This window comes from Haliotis asinina, chromosome 12, assembly GCF_037392515.1.
Source record: "Haliotis asinina isolate JCU_RB_2024 chromosome 12, JCU_Hal_asi_v2, whole genome shotgun sequence".
In the NCBI taxonomy this organism is placed as follows: domain Eukaryota; kingdom Metazoa; phylum Mollusca; class Gastropoda; order Lepetellida; family Haliotidae; genus Haliotis; species Haliotis asinina.
In genome coordinates this window covers 19814620-19833516 of record NC_090291.1, presented here as the reverse complement: position 1 = coordinate 19833516, position 18897 = coordinate 19814620, and the positions used below count along the sequence as shown (strand labels likewise).

At 42.0% G+C, this 18897-nt stretch overlaps 1 protein-coding gene across 12 annotated transcripts; it reads left to right on the top strand.

The window, feature by feature from the left end:
- The first annotated feature begins 1180 nt into the window (after window positions 1–1180).
- LOC137257334 (fibroin heavy chain-like) lies at window positions 1181–18872 on the top strand. Of its 12 annotated transcripts, none has more exons than XM_067794624.1 (22): window positions 1201–1343; window positions 3454–3565; window positions 6370–6497; window positions 6934–6963; window positions 7236–7346; window positions 7518–7742; window positions 7900–8010; window positions 8325–8768; window positions 8925–9035; window positions 9258–9497; window positions 9652–9762; window positions 10072–10431; window positions 10567–10677; window positions 11301–11630; window positions 11855–11965; window positions 12280–12531; window positions 14099–14215; window positions 14938–15372; window positions 15549–15662; window positions 15791–15871; window positions 16290–16407; window positions 17622–18872. In XM_067794624.1, exons 1-22 carry the CDS (start codon window positions 1265–1267, stop codon window positions 17746–17748), a joined length of 3858 nt encoding a protein of 1285 aa, XP_067650725.1. In that variant the 5' UTR covers window positions 1201–1264; the 3' UTR covers window positions 17749–18872. The 12 variants fall into 12 exon arrangements, with proteins under 12 accessions (XP_067650729.1, XP_067650725.1, XP_067650730.1 ...); XM_067794629.1 differs by having other exon boundaries at window positions 1221–1343; window positions 7518–7706; window positions 8325–8774; window positions 17622–18869; XM_067794622.1 differs by having other exon boundaries at window positions 1221–1343; window positions 8325–8774; window positions 17622–18869.
- The last annotated feature ends 25 nt before the right edge of the window (window positions 18873–18897 follow it).

Genomic DNA, 18897 nt, shown 5'->3' with positions numbered 1-18897 from the left:
ACCATTGGTTCTTGCACGCTTAAAGCTTCCAACTCGCCACTGATTTACACCTCTAGTAGGGATTTCATATGTTCGGGCATCGACGTTGGATGCATTCTATTCATTAATCACTGACGACAAGTAATTAGCAGATAGAAATCTTGAATTGTAGCACAGGAATACACAACTAGCAATGGTCTAGGTTTCAACTATTCAACTAGTCAATGTTTACATAGTAGGTATCTACAAGAAGTGATGTTTTCACAGTCAGACACCTGTCTGTTACATTTTCCGAGAGTATCAAGAAAGATAAAGCAGCTGTTCCTAATACTGTTAAGATACCGTATCAGACCCGGGAAGATCGGTGATAGAATTGGTCCTTAACAACACACGCTTGTAGAAGTCGACTGTCTGTATCGGGTGATGAGTATACTTGACATGACTGACGCATGCCATTTTATCCCAATTGCGTAGATGCTCATGCTGTTGTTCACTGGATTGTCTGGTCCACGCTCGATTATTAACAGAGCGGCGCCATATAGCTCAGTGCGGTGTCAAACTAAACACACTCACCCACTCATTATATTTCCCAAGAGCATCAAGAAAGAAAAGAATAGATGTTCTCAAATAAAATGACCATTTAAATCACCCTGCGTTTGTGGTGTATTCTGTTTGTGGTCGCACATGAGAAAACTGGCTTATTTAGACTAATTCACATATATTCCACAAGACGAGATCACGTAATAGAACAGAGAAGTTTAAAATTAGGGGCGGTGGGGTAGCCTAATGGTTAAATCGTTCGCTCGTCACGCCGAAGACCCGGGTTCGATTCCCCACATGGGTACAATGTGTGAGGTCCATTTTCTGGTGTCCCCCGCCTTGATATCGCTGGAATATTGCTAGAAACGGCGTAAAACCAAACTCACTCACTCACTTAATTCAGTCATAGCTTACTGTTTAACATTCGAATGTTGGAGAGGATGGTTTATTCCATCTGAATAGTGACGAGATCGAGTATGCATTCGTAAACATTTTGTTTATTATTTGTGTTTATTAAAGCCTTTATGCGTCAGTGTAAGGTGCACATATGGAAATAATGCCGAATAAATTTTATCATTACGTTACATTTTTATTTTATTTGTGAAGCTAGTCGAGACAGTGTGACCATTTATAGCTGTCGTCCATTACGTCATTGCCTGACATGCCTATCTATCGTGCTGCACTGGGGTCGGTATAAATCGGGAGCAAAAGACGGAATCTATTTAGATTACAAAGAAATTCCAGCATGGCGACAGGAATAATCGCCGTGCTGTCGTGCTGCCTCGCCGTGTCTCTCGGCGCCGATGTTGTCAGGCAGATCACAGGTTAGTTAGGTGACGTCACCTACACGTTAACTTACGCCTAAGGGAAAATTGCTGTTTGCGACTGTCGCATATACTGTACAATTAAATGTGTATCTGACAAGGTTTGCTATCTCTTGTTAGTCATTGCAATGCTGTGAGGAGTGATGATATTAATTGTCACTTAATTTCAGGATGTCTTCAGGGGTATTTTAAGAAGATAAAAAACTTTTAGATCCACTTTTAACATGGATGAAATCATTTTGATTTTTTTTATTCAACGAGTTTTTAGGAACTTAAGGATGATAATTCACCTATAGTTGGCCTAAGGGCCATTGATAACGTTTTATATGAAGTACATATGAGTTCATACCGAATGGTAAACCTACCCCACCAACGTACGCAATGTATTGTATCTACTAACGGTTGCTGGTACATGGCAGCGATGACAGTTCTTAAACCCACAATGAATAGAAGGGGCGTAGGGGTAGCCTAGTGGTTAAAGCCATCGCTGGTCACGCCGAAGACCAGGGTTCGATTCCCCAACATGGGATTAAAACTAAACTCACTGACTCAACCAATCAGTATATACACTGACGTTTCTGTCTATGCAAACGCAACCATTATGTACATACTGCCAAAACAACACAGAGAACGTACCCAGTTTTGCATTTTTGCGTGTCTTATCATTTAAAACATCCAATATGACCAGTGATACTTTCTGTTCCTCTTTAATGTGTGATAGATATTATTCAACTGTTGTGTGTATACTTGTGTAAACTGATGCCGACCGTTATGTTTCGAGAAACGTTTGAGAAGCATGATCATACACTTCGTTGGACATGTGACGATTCGGGTCAGAATTGACCTTCATTAGACGATAAATGTCGTAAAAGGCGACTGACGGGATCGAGTGGTCAGTTTCGTTGACTTGGTTCACACATTCCATTGTATCCCAGTTGTGTAGATCGACGCTCCTGCTGCTGATCATTGGATTGTCTGGTCCAGACTCGATTATTTACAGAGCGCCGCCATGTACGGCCTAAAAGTACTCACCCACTATACAGTCACATTGGAATTACACCTTGCAGAGAACAAAGGTAGCAATGTAATGGTCCTCAAGAAAAAAAATGACAGACCAGTTTAATAACCACCGTGGTTTATATCCCGTTGTTCCATTCAAACATTCAACTTACCACAGAAGTGTCTAGTGTGAAACTGACAATCATACTCGTATCTAGTTTGCATCTTACATTCCTAGATTACACCCACGTGTAAATCTAGTTTACACTTTACAGTTCTCATTCGACGCATCTATTCTCCTTGAACAGTAACTATGCTTAATATAAAACTGTACGAAAATAAATGTGTCTTGAAATCAAATAATGCTCACCCCACCCCACCCCACCCCCCAAATAACCATCAAGACATCTCGACTTTAAGGTTGTTGTCATTGTTAATGCCAAGTTGAATGGCAGCTGTTCCTTCAGTCCCGGGGCGGTGGGCTAAAGCGTTCGCTCGTCAAGTCGTAGACCCAGGTTCGATTCCCCACATGGGTAGAGTGTGTGAAACCCATTTCTGGTGTCCTCTGCTGTGATATTGGTGGAATATTGAACGTGCGGCGGAACACCATACTCACTCATTCCTTCAGACCTCTACTCAATAGAACATATCAGGGTTGAGATGGAAGGACTGTCACAACAGAACTAGGCTAGTTATTCTAGTTTGTAGCCCTGTGAACTTTGAACTACGTTCAAAGTTAAGAATTCTTAGGGCCCCTCAACCAAAGTCTGACTCAGTTGGGATTTCTATTTCTTTGATATTTGGAACCACATCCTACAGGCGGCGTATAATCCTGTAATGTCTACAGTGCTTGTACTCAGCGTCGATTTTATAAAAATAAATGGTTGTCACAGCCGATACCAACATTGTTAAAGTCCTCTTTTAAGGCATGTAGTTCTATCTCATACTACCAGATATGGGTCTTGTGAATATATTGTTGATGAAATATGGATCAGACAATGTACAAATATTAAGCTGTTATTTTCAAGACAAACATTGAAACCATTAAGGATGGTTACTTTAGACCGTTAATAGACATAGAGGCTGATGTAAGTACTTGGCTGTGTTTCAGTCTGCACCTACAAGGGCAAGACTTACCAACAAGGCCAAAAATGGACTGACGGCTGCGACCAAAGCTGCGAATGTGTGGACGCTACTAGAGGATACTACACATGCAAAGCATTGTAAGATTCTGCAACAATGTCTGATTGTTGGAACTTAATAATAATGTTAATAATATTTTCTAATGTTATTCATTTGTACGGCACTTATTTCTTAACACTGCTCAGAAGCACCGACTACCCCGGATAACTCAAGCTATGAAATGCTATTAGTGACGTCACTTATCCCACGCGTACTCATATTCTGCTGGGTGAACAAGGGCAAGTTTGACCAAACTCACGTTCCTAAGGCGAGACCACATGTGCTTCGTCGTGGGGCAGAACTGAAATCCTATAAACGCTAAGGGGTCAAGTTGCCAAACACGATCCCCATGCATGAACTCTTCGCGCTCATCGTTGCTTAACTTTAATTGATTTGTGGCCTGAAGTCCTTGCACAGGACCACGCATCGCTACATGCCGGATGTGACGATTCCTAATCCAAATCCTAATCCAAATTCGAGAGGTAGACGTGGTCATTGATCTGATTGTTCCTCTGATGCCCGGCATTAATCCAGCTAATGTGATATAAGGAACATTGTTCTAACGTCAAAATACCGAGCGTACGGTACAACGCTTGCCAAACAGAGTTGCGTCCCTTAGGCACTCACACCAGATGCCTCTGTTCCAGGCCCACGTGGTGTTCACGTATATGGTAAACATGAACGATGTGCATCACTTATCGTTTTCACCCCAAATCAGCAACGCTAAGCTGGTATTCCCCGATATAAAAACACCGTGTAAAGCAAGTCTCTCCTTCAAGCCAGCAGATCCACTGACCTTTAGTCAGGTGTGACACGCTGGTCCCCGAAGGATAGGTTTAAAGAATTATCTTATCTGCACCACTGCTGTGACAATAAAGGTTGCTATATTTGTATCTAAGTATTTTAGCTCAGTGTGAGAAGAAATCCCGATAAACACACGCGCGTGTGAGTTAACGGAATGTGGCTTCATTTCTTTCCCCTAACAGCAACGCATTTAACTTTAAAACTTAAAATTGAGATAACACATTTTAAATATGAAATTCAGTCTGTCTAAGTTTTAAAAAAAATATTTTTCATATGAACGAATTCTGAATACCATACCTGTTAGATACGTACAATATAAAAATAAAAACAATCCTTACATGTGTCTGTTAAATGTATGAAAATATTGTTATATAGATAAAATATGTATATCATAATTTATATCGTAGTATGAAGAAACGCCTTAATAGTATCAGGTCTACAACTGGTTTTATAATGGAGTAAGCAATATCCTCGACGTCGATAGCGTTTTGAATATGAAATACACATGAAGGTAATGTTTATTTAGACAACCAATGTCATCTGATTTTTAGTTTTTATAAAAAAAAATCAACTACCAGGCAAAATTAAGTCATCACGACGATTTGCTCTGACCTTGTACGAGTCTACCGTGCCCCCTTGCGTGTAATGGCCTTGACCCGTCCACGCCGTCAGCTGCAGTGGTCACGAACGAACTGTACGTCAGCTGTGGCTGTGAGAGAGTGCTCTTCAAGTCGGTTCAACTTGTTCAAAAACGATGTCAGAGTTCGAGTTTTTCGACGTAGAGTAGAGCGACTGTCGCCAAACTGTGTTCAAGAAGGTCATCGATGAAGGAGGCGTTAAGGAAATGGAGCGACATTTGTGGCCAGAAAACAAGACTGGTTCTGAATGGAAATCTGAATGCCAAGCGACACAGAGATCAAGTGCTCAGAATTTTTATGGGGCCCTTTATTGAGACAACAGACAAGAAGTGTCATGTAAAACAAGGCAAGACCGCGCACTGCTAGAATTGTTCGAGAATACCCGTGCAAAGTTTACGTCATCGTCTGGCCTTGGTCAGCGCGTTCTCTAGACATGAACCCCACTGGACCTTTCTCGGACCATCTTGATCCTCGGCTGAGACAGCGTGTACCAACACCAACAAAGCGACAGAAACGTGGACAGACTCTCTTGGACTTATGCAATAGGCGTCTTGCTGACGTCATCCGTCAACGTCAGTGAGAAAACGTGTGATGAGGTGTCTGTCTCATTACGTGAATCTATATGCACTATTTGAATGAACTCTGATTTGTGTATTTTTATTTTTGACGCCTCGGCTCTTTCTTAATGAATTGGGACAAATCAAGGTCACAATTACAATGAATCTTCAGTCAAATTGTTGGAAAATATTTTCTCTCTGTAAAATTAATACCATACATCTCACATTCATCTTTGTTTCTAGTTTTGGCAAGTGAAGTCGATGATAACCTTCTTTTTCCGGACGGTTTAGCACTCTTGGCGAAGAGTAACGTGTGCAGATATGGGTACTATCTGTTGTTGGAAGAATTAAGATTCCAAACTGCTTCTAACTGATCGTTTCCCTTTTCACCATACCCGAAATATTTTACTGATATTTACGTGCATTCACGGGGCTGAGATCGTTGGAATATCCGGAGTCATTGTTTTCTTGACATCATCATCCAGCTGCCAGTGTTTTTCTTTATGCTATGGCTATATTTCAAAAATAATACATTACAATCAGCCATCATCTCTTTGCAAATCAATCCTGAAAGATTGTTTGGTCATGGTTACAACAGTGAATGCCTTAGGCATGCATCAATTTGTTTATTTTGGACATATGAAGGACGTTTCCAAATCTGACACTCCACCAACAAAATAAAGTGTGACTAACAATACACGTCCCCGTGTTTAGATGAACAATTGGTTGGCATATGCGTGTGTTTGTGTCGATGGGACAGGATACGCTCATATTTTTGTGAAAAATGATTGATTGATAATCATATTGATATTAATATATGAGTATTAATGTTGCTTTTACGGACAGATGCCAAGTTTACAACAATCTGCCCGCGAACTGTCCCTTAACCAAAGCCCCTGGGGAGTGTTGCAGCAAACCATCATGTCACTTCACTGGTACTGGCGGCACATCTACTGGCTCCGGACAGGGCCAAAGTAAGTTATCTGGAGTTTACGCCATTGTCGATGTAAAAGATGCTTTACATATACTGAGGGGGTGTTATAAGTATATTAGACAGTCATTTCACATATATGTTCTTTAGGAACGCTAAGGACTAGCTGTATTTCGTTTGTCCCTTTTTGCGAGAAAAAACATAAGCATAAATATGTTTCAAAATTGAAGTATTGGTATCTGTGTGCGAATACCACTGACTGGGCTTGGTATTCGGCTTGGGATCAAGTTGGCCCCTTCAGCTGTTTTGCCCCCGTAACCATTTTAGTAGACGTTAATCAATGTGCGAATGTACCCCCGCGTACAGTGGTGAATTTATAGATATATTGGAGAAGAAAGGTCTCATATAAAACAGCTATAGTACGAGACGTAAAGTCAAGCAAAGTCACGTGATGTTAAGTCATGATTGCCTTATTTCAGTCACCGGCACTGGCACAGGTATCGGCATAGGTAGGCCATTTCATACTCAGGACGTACTTCCTTTATGTGTTTTAAGCAATATCCATATAGAAACGAAAGGAATCTTTGACATGCAACATGCCTAGAAAGAATGTTCTTCCAAAAGGACCTGGGATCCGCCACCGTTATATTGCTTGAATAATGCTAAAAGCGGCGTAACATCACTCCCCCCCCTCCCCTTTCCCCTTCTAACAATAGAACTCATGTCTTTATTGTTGTAGTTTACCATTTTTCAAGATGTTGACATATTTTTTCTATAACAGTACCCTGCGTGGATAAACTCACCAACTGCAAAAGCTATGGCACCTCCATCTGTAACGACCCGAAATACGCCACATGGGCAGTCGAGAACTGCGCACTGACCTGCATGAAATGCAAGTTGCTCATATCTATCACACCTTCCAGCAGCTACACATTATCTCTCCTACTTATTTTCTAAGATCTGTATGAAGAATAATTTACTCACCAGTAAATAAGATGTGGTCATGGTAAATAATAAATATAGGGTAATGAATATTATAATGACGTCGTTTACATCATTCCAGGTGGATCTATGACGGGAACAGGAATCGGAACTGGAACACAAACGGGAACCGGAACCGGAACGATAACAGGAACAGGAACGGGAACAATAACAGGAACGGGAACGGGAACAATAACAGGAACAGGAACGGGAACGGGAACGATTACAGGAACTGGGACTGGTACTGGAACGATTACAGGAACTGGGACCGGTACTGGAACGATTACAGGAACTGGGACTGGTATTGGTACATGGGCGTTTAAAACCTTTTGGAAGGTCATTTTGTCGTAGGAATCTCATGTACACTAACTGGGCTCTCTGACCTGCACGAAGCGTCGTATGCTGTTTGCGCATGTATTTCATTGTCTTTGTCAGTAATATCTGATCAGCGTTTGTTTTAACAGGTACCTGTGTGGATACACTAACCAACTGCAAGAGTTACGACACCAGCACGGTCTGCAGTGGACAATACGAGAAGTGGGCAACCGACAACTGTGCCTTGACATGCAACAAGTGTTAGTTATAACGAGTTTATGACATATTCACATCTGGGAGAGTTGTTTCAGCTGTTTACAAAATAGTCATTCGGTCGTGTAAAATACACTGCGTGTATAATCGAGTGAATGAGAAAGTAGTAATATGCAATTGATTTCATTGTCTTTGCCAGAGACATTTTATCACTTGAGTCATATGAGGATTCATAATATTATCACTGTAAGAACAAACATTCTCTCCACGAGTACTCTGCCAGTCAGGCTTGTCTTCACACAGCATTAACATACGTTTTCATTTTGTAACTTTCGTAGCTGAGTGAATGCTTTTTGTAAAGGTACAGGATCAGGATCCGGAACAATCACTGGACCTGGAACTGGCACCGGAACTGGAACAATCACTGGACCTGGAACTGGCACCGGAACAGGAACAATCACTGGACCTGGAACTGGCACCGGAACAGGAACAATTACTGGACCTGGAACTGGCACCGGAACTGGAACAATCACTGGACCTGGAACTGGAACTGGAACAGGAACAGGAACAATCACTGGACCTGGAACTGGCACCGGAACTGGAACAATCACTGGACCTGGAACTGGCACCGGAACAGGAACAATCACTGGACCTGGAACTGGCACCGGAACAGGAACAGGAACAATCACTGGACCTGGAACTGGCACCGGGACAGGAACAATCACTGGACCTGGAACTGGCACCGGTACAGGAATAATCACTGGACCTGGAACTGGCACCGGAACAGGAACAATCACTGGAACAGGTACAGGTACAGGCAATAATCATTTTTAATTCAACATTCATATGATCATAAATTGTGTTGTAAAATGTTGATGTAAGGGGTTATAATCTAAAGGCCTCACGTTAGAATAGACAAATTAATAACAGAGAATTGTCAGCCGAGTGCTTGTTTGCACAGGTACCTGTGTGGATACACTGACCAACTGCAAGAGTTACGACACCAGCACGGTTTGCAGTGGACAATACGAGAAGTGGGCAACCGACAATTGTGCTTTGACTTGCAACAAGTGTTAGTTCCTATATCATATATTTATGATAAATACACACACGTAAGAACTGCTTGAACTGTTTATAAAATTGTGATACGGTCGTGTCAGATACATTGCGTACATAATTGAGTGAATGAATTTGCTATCTATTTCATTGGTTTTGCTAGTACTATTTGGTTACAACAGCCACAGGACATTCTTGTTTTGTAAATTTCCAAGCTGAGTATAGGATTTGTATTAAGGTACAGGATCAGGAACCGGAACTATCACTGGACCTGGAACTGGCACCGGAACAGGAACAGGAACAGGAACAATCACTGGCCCCGGAACTGGCACTGGAACAGGAACAATCATTGGACCTGGAACAGGTACCGGGACAGGAACAGGAACAATCACCGGACCTGGAACTGGCACTGGAACAGGAACAATCACTGGACCTGGAACTGGCACCGGGACAGGAACAATCACTGGCCCTGGGACAGGTACAGATACAAAAAGGATAGTTTTTAATTCATCATTCATATGATCATGTATTGTGATATGAAATATTATTTTGAATCGGTTCATAATGAACAGGACTGGTCTAAATGACAAGTTTTCAGCAGAGAAAAGTCAGTCGATTGTTTGTTTTAACAGGTACCTGTGTGGATACACTGGCCAATTGCAAGAGTTACGACACCAGCACGGTCTGCAGTGGACAATACGAGAAGTGGGCAACCGACAACTGTGCCTTGACATGCAACAAGTGTTAGTTATGACGACTTTATAACATATTCACATCTGGGAGAGCTCTTCTAGCTATGTAGAAAATAGCCACGCGGTCGTGTCAAATACTCTGCGTATATAATCGAGTGAATGAGAAAATAATTATGTCATTTTCTTTATTGTCTTTGCCAGTAATATTTGGTTGCAACAGCCACAGGGAGCTGATGGCAAGTCTAACACTCTCGACCAATACACTGCCAGTTATACGCGTGTCTTTACACAGCATTATCATTCACTTCCATGCCTTCTTGTTATGTAAATTTCCAAGTTGAGTATAGGATTTGCATTAAGGTGCAGGATCAGGAACTGGAACAATAACTGGACCTGGAACTGGCACTGGAACAGGAACAATCACGGGACCTGGAACTGGCACTGGAACAGGAACAATCACTGGACCTGGAACTGGCACTGGAACTGGAACAATCACTGGACCTGGAACTGGCACAGGAACAGGAACAGGAACAATCACTGGACCTGGAACTGGTACCGGAACTGGAACAATCACTGGACCTGGAACTGGCACTGGCACTGGAACAGGAACAGGAACAATCACTGGACCTGGAACTGGCACTGGAACAGGAACAATCACTGGACCTGGAACCGGCACCGGTACAGGAACAGGAACAATCACTGGACCTGGGACAGGTACAGGTACGGAAATGGATCATATTTTATTGAAGCATTCAGATGATCATATATTGTGTTCTGAAACATTGTATTATAATCTACAGGTCTAAATGACAAGTTTACAGTAGAGAAAAGTCAGCCGAGTGTTTGTTTTAACAGGTACCTGTGTGGATACACTAACCAACTGCAAGAGTTACGACACCAGCACGGTCTGCAGTGGACAATACGAGAAGTGGGCAACCGACAACTGCGCACTGACCTGCAACAAATGTTAGTTCCTATTATTTTATGATATATACACATATCACATGAGCTTTTTCAACTGTTAAGAAAATAGATAAAAACAGAGGCCAATTAAACAACCAAATTAATCTTTTCCAAAGCATGAAATCAATTTATTAAATAACATTATTTCTATAAAAACAATTCTGCAGACTATTCATTACATGCAATTAATTGCCGTGTCTGTGGTGCTGCTTGGACCTTGGACGAACTTCACACAGTTTCCAAAGAAAAAAAAAGTTTGATACTAAGAACAATTCTAAGAACAACACATCACGAAAACACGTTTTCAACTAAAACAAACGGAAAATACACTTCCTGGATAGAACAGTGCCTGGAGTAATATCATTGGGGAGTCCAGTGTCAAAACGGCATTAGGCAATTTGGAGTAAATTAAAACTGAAATACAAAACAACGAAATGAACGTTATTTCTCCAAATTGTATTGGCTATGCCAGTGAAATTCGAACACAACTGCTACTGGGGATTGATTTCACTGATAGATCAAACATTGTTTGCACTAATACTCTGCCAGTCACTCTCTTGTCTTCAAATAACATTAACTTCCAAGCGTTGTTATTTTGAAAATTTATGTATAGGGTTTATCTTAAGGTGCGGGATCAGGAACAGGAACAATCACTGGACCTGGAACTGGCACAGGAACAGGAACAGGAACAATCACTGGACCTGGAACTGGCACCGGAACAGGAACAATCACTGGACCTGGAACTGGCACCGGTACAGGAACCGGAACAATCACTGGACCTGGAACTGGCACCGGTACAGGAACCGGAACAATCACTGGACCTGGAACTGGCACCGGTACAGGAACCGGAACAATCACTGGACCTGGAACTGGCACCGGTACAGGAACAATTACTGGACCTGGAACTGGCACCGGTACAGGAACCGGAACAATCACTGGACCAGGACCAGGTTCAGGTTCGGAAACGAATCCTATCTAATTCAAACACTCACACTAGATTGCGTTCTAGAAATTTGTTGTAACGGTTTATTATCTAAAGGCCAAACATCGACACGAGAAAAAATAATAATAGATTGAGTGAGTTTAGTTTTGCGCCACACTCGGCAATACTCAAGCTATATGTCTACAATACACTGAAATCTATAATAGAGAAAAGTCAGCCGAATGTTTGTTTTGACAGGTACCTGTGTGGATACATTGACCAACTGCAAGAGTTACGACATCAGCACGGTCTGCAGTGGTCAATACGAGAAGTGGGCCACAGACAACTGTGCCTTGACCTGCAACAAATGTTAGTTTCTATGATTTTATGACATATACACACATATGTGAGAGCTCTTTAAACTATTTAGAAAATATCCATTCGACTGTGCCAAATACTCTGCGTATATAATCGAGTGAATGAGAAAGTAGTAATATGCAATTTGTTTCATCGTCCTTGTTAGTAATATGTGTTCACAACAGTCACATAGGATTGATTTCACTTATAAATCAGACATTCTCTTCCCCAGTACTCTGCCAGTCACTCGTTCGTCGTTTTATAGCATTCAGATTGACTTCCAAGCGTTCTTATTTTGAAAATTTGAGTATAGGGTTTCTCCTAAGGTACAGGAACAGGAACAATCACTGGACCTGGCACTGGCACCGGAACAGGAACAATTACTGGACCTGGAACTGGCACAGGAACAGGAACCGGAACAGGAACAATTACTGGACCTGGAACTGGCACCGGAACAGGAACAATCACTGGACCTGGCACTGGCACCGGAACAGGAAGCGGAACAGGAACAATTACTGGACCTGGAACTGGCACCGGAACAGGAACAGGAACAATCACTGGACCTGGAACTGGTTCAGGTACAGAACACAATCAGATTTAAATGAACATTCACATTCAGATGATCATAAATTGTTCTAAAAGTTTGTTGCAAGAGGTTATAATCTAAAGGTCTTTATACATACAGAAACATATACACATATGTGAGAACTCTCTCAACTATCTAGAAAATAGTCAACAATAGTCATAGTCAACGGTCTTGTCAAATAGGCTGTGCATATTATCGAGTAAACAAGAAAATATGAATATGCAATATATGCCATTGTCTTTGTCTGTTATAGTTGATCACATCAGTCACTACACTTTGCCAGTCACGTGTTCCTATTTTGTAAATTGCGTTGTTGAGTATTAGGCTAGTTCCTATAATTGTATGATTCACTCATACGTGTGAGAGTAATTTCCATTAACGCAAAACTCATAAGGTTGTGCCACATACACTGTCGATCTCATTCATTCCTGCTAAATACTAATTCATCGAAAAACTCCGAGAAAATACGAATATGCAATGCATTTCATTGTAAAATGTCAGCAATAGTCAACATAAACAGCTACAAATTTCATCGCTGTAACCACGTTTACACAAATACCTGTTAAAACTCCAAATCCGTTCACTCAGTTATGATCACAGCCTAATTCGTTTGGCACCGGAACACGCACAATAACTGGAACTGGAACCGGAACAGGTACTGTGATATACCAGTACTGGCGATGGCAGTATATGCGCACGTATAAAACCCACAGGGTATGTCTGGACAACATCCGTTGAAGACGTGATGGCGATTATACACATATATCATCTACACACACGCGATGGAAGAAGCGTGGCCAACAATGCAACATAAAGACAATTTTCAAGGTCAAAATATGTCGCGTTGTCGTCCCATCTAAGCTGAAATGAATACGTCGCATTGTCGGTTTTTGGATAAATAGAAAAAATATTTGGCCGAAATAAATGGTCGAAATGTAGCATTGTCGCATTGTCGCACTTTGATTAATTTTGCCACTTTTTGCTTGTTTTTGAGAGGGCGACAACGCTACAATGGCCCTTCTAGGGTTCCATATTAATTGGTGCATTGCAACACAAAATGAATACCGTGATCTAGATAGGGGCAATATGAGATATTCACTAAATGTAACGACCACGATTTAGTTACACATCTTTAATGGCTGATGGAACCGTATCTATTATGAAAGTAAAGACTTTGCCTCAAAACTGAAGCTACCAAATCTTCTCTCCGTTTTTCAATGGTTTTTCGATCGTTATTTAAAGCTGTTTTGGAAATATATATGAGTATGATTAGTGGCCTATGCGTCTGTTTATCAGATGATTTGGTTGTGTTTGCTTCTTTGCTCTCTTGTCTGTCTGTTGTATAAAGCCTCACTCTGTAAATAATCAGGATCAGACAATCCAGTGATCCTCTTCATGAATATGAGCAGACAGTCAGTTTAAGATAAAGTATTCCAGAAAACAGTGAAATATTCACTGGATGTCATGGAAAACAGTTGTTTTGTTTCAAAATACAAAATGCTTATTATTGAATGAATTGTCGTGTCTGTAAAATCTTTTGTAATCTCTTGTTTTTGCAGGCACGTGCGTGGACAAAGCACCAAACTGTGCTCAGTATGGAACCGATGTTTGTACTCAGGCAATGTACGCTAAATGGGCGGTAACCACATGCCCGAAGTTTTGTAACAAATGTCAAGGTGGGTACATCATAAATATTTAATTCAGTTAGTGTGAAACCCCCCATCCCCACCCAATAGACAGATACTGCTTGTCAGATTCTACTACACTGATATTGTTATACCTTGAAGGGCGGAGATTTCAGTCCGAAATCCGAATTACATGAACTCCGAATTAGCCTATATGTAATGTAGCCTATATGTAATGATAGCTTAGTTAACTTCTGCCGGGACCAACAATTCGGTCCGAATTTTATAGAAAACCGAGTTACTTAGGGTCCGAGTAAGACAGCTTCCACTGTACTCCTAGAGAGATACCTCTAAACAGATACAGCTAGTCAGATACTGTGGGACAGATATTGCTAGTCAGATACTAAGAGACAGATACTGCGAATCAGATACTATTAGATATTGTTAGACAAATCTTGCAGGTCAGATACTGTAAGAAAGATACTGCTAGGCAGATACTGCTAGGCAGATACTGTTAGGCAGATAATGCTGCTCAGTTGCTGCTGGTCATATACTGCGATCGGATACCGTGAGAAACATACTGCTAGTCAGATACTGTTAGAAAGATACTGCTAGTCAAATATTGTTAGGTAGATACTGCTAGTCAGATACTGTTAGGTAGATAATGTTGGTCAGATACTGCTAGACAGATACTGTTAGACAACCATTTCAAAGTAAAATGCTAATTCTAAATTGTATGTTAACGTCGATAAACATGTAAAGGAACTCTGCAGGCACCGGAATGGGTACTGGTACAATTATCTACCCTGGGGGAACCGGAACCGGAACCGGAACCGGAACCGGAACTGGAACTGGAACTGGAACTGGAACGGGCACTGGGACCATTATCTACCCTGGTGGAACCGGAACCGGAACTGGAACCGGAACAGGAACCGGAACTGGAACCGGAACTGGAACCGGAACAGGCACTGGGACCATTATCAACCCTGGTGGAACTGGAACTGGAACAGGAACCATTATCTACCCTGGTGGAACCGGAACCGGAACCGGAACCGGAACCGGAACCGGAACAGGCACTGGGACCATCATCTACCCTGGTGGAACTGGAACCGGAAGCGGAACCGGAACAGGCACTGGGACCATCATCTACCCTGGTGGAACTGGAACCGGAACTGGAACTGGCACCATCATATATCCCGGTGGGACAGGTAATAATACGCAAGAAAACGCAAATTAAAACACAACACACACGAAAAACGTCATGTCATCTTGAAAAGTAATGCATGTCAGTACATACATTTTTCCCCTTCAAATAACGATCACGACGTTTTACTGTGAGAAGTGTCATGCTAAAGACTCTTACAACCACATTCTGCTTCTGCAGGTGCTTGTGTGGACACGATCCAGAACTGTGCTGCCTACGGTGCTAGTGTCTGTACCAACAGTCAGTATGATAAATGGGCCAGGGATAACTGCGCCAAGACTTGCAACATGTGTTGTGAGTATATTTACTGGTCAGTTGTAAAACTGGGTAATGTTTACAATGTAATGCTTAGGTAAACACAAATGAGGACCTTTGTACATCTGTTGGCACAACTGTCTGATAAGTTAATGCTTTTTTCTCAGCCGGAACTGGTACTATGACGGGAACTGGAACCGGCACAATGACGGGAACTGGAACCGGTAGCGGGACCTTTACAGGAACAAGTAGGTGACCATTTTACTTTTGTAAAGTGCACATGGGATTAAAACTGATGCACACTTCACTTTTAAACATTGTGAATATATAAGAAAAAGTTTCGTATGGAGGTCCCCATTCAATGTAGTCCTGTGCATCTTGTAAGTTTGAAAACTCAAACATATGTCACATGGTCATTGAAATGTATACCATAAAACAGGTGTATGATTAATGCAAGGTGCAGCAGCTAAGTGAGGTGCGTGAGTATGGCTTTACGTAGGTTTTCGCAAAATGTCCGAAACATTATTATAGGCAACACGAGAAATGTACCCTTAAGAGGACTCGAATTCGGGTCTCAACTGAATGGGTGGTAAGATAAAGATGTGTTATAACACGGGAGTTGTTACAGGATACGTTATAACGGCAAATGTTTGTAATCTTCCGCAGGTACAGGCTGTGTTTTCAATGGCCAAGTCTACCAACAGGGACAGTCGTTTAAAGACGGATGCAAGCAGAGATGCACGTGCCAGGATGCTAAGACCGGGCGATATGCCTGTGACGACCTGTGAGTGTTTACTTTGTGGACGAGTGTTTTTCTTTGACAAAGGCGCTTGCTTGAATGAGTGCTTGTTCTTTGATTACATACTACAATACACTGACATCACTGCTGCACTGTCACAGGTTACACGCATTTCCGCTTCAGGTGAGGGGTAGGTATGGCAGGGCCATACAAGAAACCACGATTTGCAATGCCGGGTTGCTTCCCCTAGGAACACTAGCAAACTGTGGTTATGTTTTATGTCTGTCAGCACCGCACCCCTGCCCGTGGGTTTCACCAAACATGATTTAGTGTGTCCTCCAACATCAACCGGATAACAGGATATAGAGGTCAGAGTTGATGACATGTCATCGTATCCAAATGGCGTGCTGTGTATGATGCTACACGTGTCATGCAAGATGCTACGGGTTATATGGATGATTCTATAGATTCTAGTACCATACAACAGGTCATGTATCTCCATCATCTGCTGTGTCTGATACACGTGCTGTGTATGATGTCACATGTGCTGTGTATGATGTCACACGTGCTGTGTATGATGTCACATGTGCTGTGTATGATGTCACACGTGCTGTGTATGATGTCACACGTGCTGTGTATGATGTCACACGTGCTGTGTATGATGTCACACGTGCTGTGTCTGATACACGTGCTGTGTATGATGTCACACGTGCTGTGTATGATGTCACACGTGCTGTGTATGATGTCACATGTGCTGTGTATGATGCCACACGTGCTGTGTCTGATACACGTGCTGTGTATGATGTCACATGTGCTGTGTATGATGTCACACGTGCTGTGTATGATGCTACACTTGCTGTGTATGATGTCACATGTACTGTGTATGATGTCACATGTGCTGTGTATGATGTCACACGTGCTGTGTATGATGTCACATGTGCTGTGTATGATGTCACATGTGCTGTGTATGATGTCACACGTGCTGTGTATGATGTCACGTGTTCTGTGTATGATGTCACGTGTGCTGTGTATGATGTCACACGTGCTGCGTATGATGTCACACGTGCTGTGTATGATGTCACACATACTGTGTATGGTGCCTCACGTGCCATTTATGATGCCACACGTTGTAAGCATGGTGTCACACGTGATATATGATGTCACATGTGCTGTGTATGATATCACAAATGCTATGCATGATGTCACAAGTGTTGCGTATGATGCTAAACATGCTAAGTATAACCGTATATTGGTTTCAGGTGCTATGACTTCACACTGCCAGCCTCATGCACAATGTTGCCTCCCAAACCCGGCAAGTGCTGCAAAACACCCAGCTGCCCCTCTAGCGTCACCATCAGCTACCCACCTGGCTATACGGAGGAGTAAAACATGTACCTATCACGTTTTCTACTGTGCAATAAACTCAATAATTGTTCACTTTACGCGCTTAACATACAATCCCCACACAACAGGTACATGGGCCCTGGTTAGAGTTGGTCTTCAGTAAGAGGCGACTAACGAGATCCGGTGGTCAGGATCACTGACCTTCTTGACACATGTCATCGTAGGGTTGGGTTACATAATTGCCAATATTTTTGTATTGCGACATTCTGTGATATATGTTGGCGTATTGTAATATGTATTGCAATATATCGTCGCGAAAGTGTAACACATGGGTTAAGGTAGAGGTATTACTGTTTCACTGGTCACTGGCATTGAAGACTTTGCTTTAAAGTCTGGAACTCGAGAAAGAGCTTCTGTGGCGGCTTCCACAGGTTTGCTTTGTTTATCCTTCCGAATGTTGGTACCAATATATATTTTTGTTATTTATATATGAGACTGATAGTCATTGGGCAGTGTGTCTGTGAACCTAATGATAATTGGACAGCCAGCCCAAAACCCTGACTCTGTTAGTGAGCGTGCATGCGACAATAATGGTGCATTGACATTGTGTATTTAACCTCATGGTGATTCGACAATCTGTTTATAGCACAGATGTTGATTGGACATTCTGCATAAACACATATGTTGATTGGACAAACTCTATGTATAACAAATGTTGATTGGATAATCTGCACATAACACAGATGGTGATTGTAGTGGATGTATATTGTGATTGGATAACGTGTCTGTGACCCTGGTGCTGATTGGGCTGTGTGTGTTGTAGCATTGATGGTGACTGGGCAGTGTGTACGACCCTGGTGCTGATTGGGCTGTGTGTGTTGTAGCATTGATGGTGACTGGGCAGTGTGTACGACCCTGGTGCTGATTGGTGATTACTAATGAGGTTTGATGTCTACTCAGTATACCATGTATAACAGTTAAAGATTCACAGAAGACTTAGGAATCTGCCCTCTCAGTTTGGGGCAGTCAGTGTTTTATGGCAGTGTGTACAGACAGTGAGAAAATGTCTCCAGGTAGTTATTTGGTAGCAAGCAGACAAATGTTGTCAATGTATATAACCTGTTGCTGTTTCTGTGGGTTTTACGCACATCACAGGTTCAGACTAACGAAGCTTTTGTTGTCTCTTCTAAT